The sequence below is a fragment of the Dicentrarchus labrax genome, unplaced genomic scaffold (assembly GCF_905237075.1).
Source record: "Dicentrarchus labrax unplaced genomic scaffold, dlabrax2021, whole genome shotgun sequence".
NCBI lineage: Eukaryota > Metazoa > Chordata > Actinopteri > Moronidae > Dicentrarchus > Dicentrarchus labrax.
In genome coordinates this window covers 16,926,057-16,934,318 of record NW_026136720.1, presented here as the reverse complement: position 1 = coordinate 16,934,318, position 8,262 = coordinate 16,926,057, and the positions used below count along the sequence as shown (strand labels likewise).

Here is an 8,262-nt window from a genome sequence, read left to right as displayed (position 1 = left end):
TCACTAAGTAAAATAGTGTGGTATCGTACTGATTCCCACAGGTATATCATTACTGCTGTGACCATAAACTGATGTACATTTTGACAGGTTTAACATACACTCACTGGGGAAGGCTATGAGCCGCGGGAACCCAACTGCGCATGTGCAAAAGTAGTTTATTGATGAAAAAAAAGGTCACGAACTCTGACCCTCCCACCAACTGCAGCAAACAACTAAAATATTAATTTATTGAAGACTATAAATCATCTGACCCAACCGCCGCTTGCCAGGTAAGGAATATTTACCCATGTTGACGCATGAGAGGTTGGTGAAAGAGACACGAGGGGCCAGTAGCACAGGAAGAGAGGGTGTGTTCAGTGTCTCTACAGCGGGGAGGCAGCCATTAGCCACCAGCTAGCAAACAGCTAACCTAGCTCGTTAGCACTGTCATCCGGAGAACAGCGCGTTTAAAAATAACAACAACAACAACAACAAAAAAAAAGAAGCATATTCGCAAGTATGTAATGATGTTGGTGTGTGTATGCGACTGCACAGCTGGGTCTTCCACTAACGTCGTGTGTGTGTGTGTGTGTGTGTGTGTGTGTGTGTGTGTGTGTGTGTGTGTAGCTGTAACGATGTTAACGGGCATGCTAGTTAGCCAACAAGCTTAGCCGCTGCAGCTAACCGTGTTACCGTTAGCTGGTGTTAGCTGCCGTGCTAGCGTTGCTAACTCGGGTCTTCGTTCAACTAAGCAGCCACATCGGTGTTTAAAGCCTGAATGTGACAGCGGCGGGTCGTGGTGTTGAATCGTGAGCTATCTTGCCAAAAACCTGGGCGGCTGTGGAGGTCCAGGGATACGATTAATGCCATTTTTGTTTGCCTAGTTGTCAAAACCGAAGTCCCGCGGTTGACTCTGCGATTCGGCATCATGGGCCTTGAACCCTAGCGTGCTTTAACCCTTCAATGTTGACCTTTCACCCACAGGAAAAGAAATACCTTTATCTTCCGTATCGATTTTAAATAGCTGGCTGTCGGGAGCTTGTTTTGTGTCACTAGCACAGCTTTGCCGCTCATTAGTCGTCACTATAAAGTGATTTTAAGCTGTATATTATAAGGCCACCAATTGTACAGTTACACGCTAGCGCCGGCTAACGCTAGATTCCGTAGCACAGGCCACGGACTGACATTAGAAAGTGACATACTGTAATAAATCAGATGTTTGTGTTTTACTCTTTCACTCGTTCTTCACGGCTCATTCTGATGTGGTTTGCTTTTAACATTGTTTATAAGTATCGATCAAGCTGTGCTCAGATATATCTTCTAGCTATAAGGGAGAGGTAAATGAATATAAACAGGACGAGAGGGATACGAGTAACAGTTAAGTGTTTGTAAGACTTATTCGCTCTTAGTGGTTATCTTAATAACAGCTCTGAGCTGTGGTATTGTATATTGGAAATGATTTGAGTTCTGGTTCCCGCCACACACATCAGTAAATGCTATTTACACATGAGGTAAAAGTTTTATAGGATTTTAATTATGCCCCGACCTGAAACACATATGAACAGATAAGGCTTGTGATATTTGATATTTGTCTTTTGGCCAATGAAACGACCAAAAACCGCTAAGTTATCCTATTAACAAGTATTGGTATAGCATTGAACTGGGCACTCTAGTCTATTTTGAATCAATCCCACATACACAATTGGCTGTTAATACCTTCAAATGCACCTCACGGGTAAAAATCTGCTTAAAAATAGTCCCTAACAAAAGTACTGTTTACTGCTGTTGTATGGTAAAGACCTCTGTCCCCACCTGTTTTTGGACATTTTTAGTGACTTTACAGGGTAGGGAAGTTGCAAAGTACTGAGAAGTATTAGGACAGTACGAAAAGTATAGAATAAAGTATAATTTGCTTTAATAAAAAACAAAAAACATGCTCTTTTTGCAGGTGTGTGAGCCTCATGGGGCACTGATGTGAAGAGCAGTGGAAGAAGGTGCGTGCAGTATCAGAATGGATGGACAGACGCAAAGGATTCAACTTGTGTCAGCAGACAGCAGCATGGCATTAGGACACCGAATTCAGGTGATGTGACTGCCAGTCTACCACTAGAGACTGTTATTCTCACACTCTTACACACATAATTGTGGCAAAAATAGTTCCAAGCATAGCTAACAGTAAAAGTCACATATTTGTGCAATTCAACTTGGTCCTCATTTACTTACTCACGTACGTACCTTGTTATCATATCAGTAGCTTCACTTCTCCCGCACTATTCCATCTTTTGATTTGATTTATTTATTTTTTCTGATAGATTGTAACGGATCAGCAGACTGGTCAGAAGATCCAGATCGTCACAGCACTTGAGCCATCTTCCCCGGGAAAGCAGCAGTTTATTCTCGCAAACGCTGATTATTCCTCTGGTGGGAAGGTGATCCTGACTAAGCAGGAAGGCTCACCCAATAAGGTGATCCTCACGTCTCCAGATGGCTCTGGGGTTAACCAGCTGCTGTTTGCCTCCCCTGAACTGGCTGGGCAGCAGATTCAGGTATTGCGGATGAGGATATTGGTGACAAGTAACAAGTTACTGAAAGGTCTTATGACTGTAGCATGAACATGTTTAGGCAGACTTATAGCAATATTTGCTGTATTAAATTACTCCATTGTCTCTGTTTTTTTTTATTTCAGTTTGTGACTGAAGGGTCAGACCAGTCTATTGTGAAGCCAGTTGTGGAGTACTGTGTTGTCTGTGGGGATAAGGCCTCAGGTAGAAAGTGTTAATTTGCTTTACCATCATTTGCCAGTAACACACATGTGCAAGCAGTCCCCATCCTGATGCTTTCTCTCTTTCCTCTCTCAGGGCGTCATTACGGAGCTGTCAGCTGTGAGGGCTGTAAGGGCTTTTTCAAACGCAGCATTAGAAAGAACCTAGTGTACACATGCAGGGGCTCTGGAGAGTGTGCCATCAACAAGCTCCACAGAAACCGCTGCCAGTATTGTCGACTGCAGCGCTGCATAGCTCTGGGAATGAAACAGGATTGTAAGAGTCTGTATTATTCCATATATACAGTTGTTGATGTTATTTGGGATTCGCATAAGTAAGGTCTGATGCCTGTGTTTTGTCTTTAGCTGTGCAGTGTGAGAGGAAGCCTGTGGAAGTGACCACCAGAGAGAAATCGGTCAACTGTGCAGCCTCCACTGAGAAGATCTACATTCGCAAGAACCTTTGTAGCCCTCTAGCTGCCACACCTACTTTTGTAACTGACAAGGAAACTGCAAGGTACAACCACTTAGCCAAAAACAATACACGACTTTACCAGTTTATTAGATACACCGGTATAGTCCAATGTTGGTTCACACCAAACGCGAAGCACATTTTCTCCATGCCTTACTCATGTGATTTTACTTGCAGGTTATTTTGTATATTAGCCCTTTAATCTCAAAGGATGCCAGAATAACTACAATTAATCCTGAATTCATCCCTTTGTCTGTCCGCAAGATAACAAGCAAACATCTTTTAAAATGTTTTTGAGGCTCTCTGGTAGCTCACCTGGTACCTCATGGGTCTTTGCTGCAGTGGCCATGGGTTCAAGCCCAGCCTGAGGCCCTTTTCTGTGGGTCATCCGTCACTATCAGTTAAAGGCGATAAAACCCCCCCAAAATATATTTAAATAATGCTTGTTGTTTTAAAATACAAAAATGGTGCAAATTTTATGTGTTCGCCGCATTTGCGTCTATTCGCGTCTTTACATTAACACCATAATACAAAATGATAAATATCTCAGCTACAAACACTATCTTTATATGATATGTTACATTTCTAATAACTAAACTAGAAATATCTCTCAATATAATGCAGTCCAATACAACACTACCACTAACTACGGCCTTTAAAATGACCATAGAGTGAATTTGCACCTCTCCAACATGTCGTCTTTATCTGCTAAGCTTAAGAAAGATGGGATTTTGTGGGTTGGATTGGAATTAATATAATTTTTGCATGTAATGACTCTATTTTATTGCATGGTTCCATATTACATAATGCAAAGTGAAATGTTACATCTCTAACTTCAGGTCTACAAGTTTGCTTGAGTCAAGCATGTTGCTCAACATCCAACAACCCTTCCCCAAGCTGGAAAACACCATCTTGATTCCAGCATCCCCGGACAAGGTAATACTGATGCAGTCAAATGAGATTTAACATGACATTTAACTACACATACTAACTACACTACATTCAGCTAAAGACTGTCATGTCATTCCTGCCTATTCAAATCTTAAATAGTAAAGCCTGTGGGAATATTGGGGGTTTATTTACATTATATTGACAATATGTGACACAGACCAGTTCTGTCCTTGTTATTCTTTATAGAAATAGTTCAGCGATAAGCACAAACATTTCACTAACCAGAGACAGTGTAGTACAAACAAATTCAAACTTCAGTGTTTATGAAACAAGCTTGATGATGACTGTTACCCGTTCAGCAGGATGATCTATCTCAAGGTGACCTCGGCACGCTGGCAAATGTAGTGACATCCCTCGCCCACCTCAACAAGACCAGGGAGGCAAGTGACAGTGGCAATGACCTGATGGGAGTTGAAACGCTTAGCAACGGGGACAGCTCCATGACAGACATCCAAGGAGATGAGCAAACTGCAAGTGATATCACTCGGTGAGGGAGATGTCGTAAAGAATCAACAGGCTTTGATACTGACCGGTAGTTGTTTCTGAATAAGTTGATACATATACTGCAGATCTACAGGATCATTAGAAAGGAACCCAGGGGCTGTTTCTCTCTGGTTGTCACAAAGATTTAATAGAATTTCCTGTAGGGCCATGTGGTTTCTGACTCGGCTCTTTAGGACTTAATTAGATTAACTCATAGTCAGTCAAAATGCACCATATGTCCATGCTGCACTGCAGTGCTTTGAGGTGTATCCAGAATTTTCTGTTTCTGTGTAAGCTGCAATATATGAGACGTCTAAATCAAAACTTTTTAATGTGAACTTGTGTTCATTTTATTTGTACAATTAGAGCTTTTGACACCCTGGCCAAGGTCCTGCACCCTGGTGACGGTTCAGCAGGAGAGTCCTTGGAAGCCACAATGCAGCTGATGTCAGGGGACCAATCAGGTCCTGTGGTCGAGTTAGAAGGACCTCTACTCTCTGACAGCCATATCCCTTTCAAGGTAAAAAGTTACCACTGACCTTGACCCTCAGGATGACCAAAACCCCTGGTTATGTTCAATTAAGTTACATGTTTTTTCTGATAAACACTGCAGTCATGTTTTCTCTCTCCACTCTACAATGTGTTCTTCCAGCTTATGATGCCTTTGCCTGTGCCAGAGTACCTCAATGTCAACTACATCTGTGAGTCAGCTTCCCGGCTACTTTTTCTCTCTATGCACTGGGCACGCTCTATTCCTGCCTTTCAAACTCTTGGGTAAGCCGTTGTCACAAGGTTTTTCATTGTTTCACAAATACACCTATTGCACTGTGTCATTTCATGTCAGTTATAAAACAAAAGTTAGGTGATGTTTGTCTTTATGTGGTCCTATAGTTCTCTGTAGTGAATTTAAATGAATCTTATTTTATTTTACAGTGGTCAAGACAATGACATTAACTTAATGAAAGCCTGCTGGAATGAACTGTTTGCCCTGGGTCTGGCACAGTGCTCCAACGTTATGAATGTTGGTACCATCCTAAGTGCCATTATCAGCCATCTGCAGACCAGCTTACAGGAAGGTAGGAGAGCTCTTCTGTTGTTTGCCTGTGAGGTTCAAGGCTTGGATACAATACAAAGAAGCCCAAACAATGTTTTTCAGTGTGATGCCGAGGAGAAAACAAGCTGTGTCATGCAAACCTTAAGATCTGTTTACTGTTGTAGCACAGTCTGCTAAACACTGTACTGATGCTTGGCCCCTTACATCCTTCACTCTAAGCTTGTGTTTTTTTGTCTCTCACAGATAAGCTGTCCCCTGAGCGAGTAAAACTAGTAATGGAGCACATCTGGAGGATGCAGGAGTTCTGTAACAGCATGATCAAGCTGTCCCCAGACTCTTACGAATATGCCTACCTCAAAGCCATCGTTCTCTTTAGTCCTGGTGCGTACGCAGCTGGCCAGTTTATAAAATGAAAATTGCATTTTTCAAGGTCTTTTTCTTCCTGTTGTGAAAGAATCCTTAGAGAAAAAGTTTTTACACAGGGGCAAAGACTGATGTCTGACTGTGTACATGTGTTGTTTTTGTAACAGATCACCCAGGCATCGATAATACCCCACAGATAGAGCGGTTTCAAGAGAAGGCCTACATGGAGCTGCAGGACTACGTAACCAGGACCTACCCAGAAGACTCTTATCGGTCAGTAGGTTTTACCTCTGTACTACATAAAGCCAGCTCATTGACAGAAAGGTGATGATGTACTGAATTGCTCCCTAAGACAGATTGATGACGATTCCATAGATGTACATCCTACAGTAACTGTACACATCTTGAAAGTGTATGTCTCCTTTCCCCCCCTCATTGCTCTCAGGTTATCCAGGCTGCTGCTGCGTCTTCCTGCCCTCAGGCTGATAAGTGCAGCTGTCACAGAGGAGCTGTTTTTTGCCGGGCTCATCGGCAACGTGCAGATCGACAGCATCATCCCATACATCCTCAAAATGGAGTCCACCGATTATAATAGCCAGGCAGGCTCTGGGGTCTGACACACTGTGCCATTTGTAACCGCAACATTGGACTGTTAAAAAACACGACAGCCAACCAATCAGAGTTCTCCACAGAACGATCACCAAGTGGTCATAACATACTGTATTTATGACACAGCATCCAATGGGAATTCTGTTTTCACTCTTACCTTGCTCCTGCTTCTGAATCCTCAGTAACCAGTCAGTAGAGCACAACAGGACTAATAAAATCCAGGCCCATTCAGGAATGAACCCTTGAAACCTGCATAGTAGATTGCGCTTTTTATTGTACATAGTATTTTATGCTTCATTGCCTCCAGGCCTTTCCTTTTTCTGCAGACATTGTTTGTACTTTGAAGGAATCAGGATGGTTTGTTTTTTCACTGCTTTCCTACATGGTCATGCTTTTTTATTTTCTAATAATTATGAGGAAAAGAAACTTGTCAATGTGAAATGATTCGTGAGATGTTGTTATCGCTAAAGGTTATAACCTTTTATTTCTTATTTGTTTGCCAGTCCAAAGGATCAGGCAGCAACACTTGTCAAATATTTGACATCATCATGTGGATCTGAAGTAATTGTAAATATAGATTTGTGTATAGAATGCGCCAAGAAGGCTACAATGGGCAGCACTTGGTAATTAAAGGGTTCAGTATTTTGGACAAATTAATGTGGATGCAAATGATGGTCAAGTCCTTTGAAAATAAAAACACCCTTCAGTCATGTTTCTCTTATTATTTATACAGCTGAGCTTTAATTTTGATTGAGTATCAAAGTAGGAATAGAGGAAGCTGCTTGCTAGTGTAGCGCTAACGTTTAGAGTAGCTTTTCAGGCTCATTGTGCATCTTAACACAATATTGTTTTTGTGTTACTTAGGAAAGCAGCTGGATTACCTGACAGTCTGAAATATGTTGTGTTGGGCCCATATTTAGTCATTATCGAATATATTGCGAAGACTGCACTCCGAATTATGATAGGCTTCCTGTGTGGACGGAGAGAGAGAGAGAGAGAGAGAGAGAGTATTTTCTGCAGCGGTGCCTGTATAAGGTCTGCTTAACTGCGCCTCTTAAAAAGGCAGCAGTACTTTTGTCATGCATGCATCAGGGGACAAACATTCTTTAGCTGACAAGTACAGTAAGCTAATCAACCTTTAACCAGTCAAAGAGAGAGAGTAGTACCATTGAAACTGACTCCATACACACAAACGTTTGATTTTGGGGTGAGCACTGGAGTCTTGTAAACATACCTTTTGCCTCATTTCACCTTATCAGCCCACTTTGGGAATGTGTAGAAGCGGTTATCTGGACAACATGGCAGGGTAAAACCTGCAATAGATCTTGTAGTTTAAAGAACGCATCAAGAAAGCTCAGTAACCGCGCTTCTTGGAACTGCTATAAACACAGCAGATTGTTTACATGTTCCTTCTGAATTAATAATGCTAAATCTGTATCCTACCCCTGTGACTTATTGTTGCGTTTCGTGTCAAGTAACGTGAAGGTGGAAGATGTTGCAGGGTGCTCAGCAAGGGGCTAGACTTTCAGTGTGTGTTATTAGCCAATCAATTTTTCATTAGTGCTCTGCAGATAGGGGTAAACCGAGGAC

At 42.0% G+C, this 8,262-nt stretch overlaps 1 protein-coding gene across 4 annotated transcripts; it reads left to right on the top strand.

Moving 5' to 3' along the window:
* The first annotated feature begins 129 nt into the window (after positions 1-129).
* Positions 130-7,382, top strand: nr2c1 (nuclear receptor subfamily 2, group C, member 1). Of its 4 annotated transcripts, none has more exons than XM_051382383.1 (14): positions 130-269; positions 1,928-2,062; positions 2,292-2,525; positions 2,666-2,744; positions 2,838-3,017; positions 3,107-3,257; positions 4,052-4,148; positions 4,466-4,650; positions 5,013-5,166; positions 5,299-5,420; positions 5,580-5,722; positions 5,944-6,081; positions 6,231-6,336; positions 6,509-7,382. In XM_051382383.1, exons 2-14 carry the CDS (start codon positions 1,991-1,993, stop codon positions 6,678-6,680), a joined length of 1,833 nt encoding a protein of 610 aa, XP_051238343.1. In that variant the 5' UTR covers positions 130-269; positions 1,928-1,990; the 3' UTR covers positions 6,681-7,382. The 4 variants fall into 4 exon arrangements, with proteins under 4 accessions (XP_051238343.1, XP_051238340.1, XP_051238341.1 ...); XM_051382380.1 differs by having other exon boundaries at positions 4,463-4,650; XM_051382381.1 differs by lacking the exon at positions 130-269 and adding an exon at positions 342-496 and having other exon boundaries at positions 4,463-4,650.
* Positions 7,383-8,262: the final 880 nt, after the last annotated feature.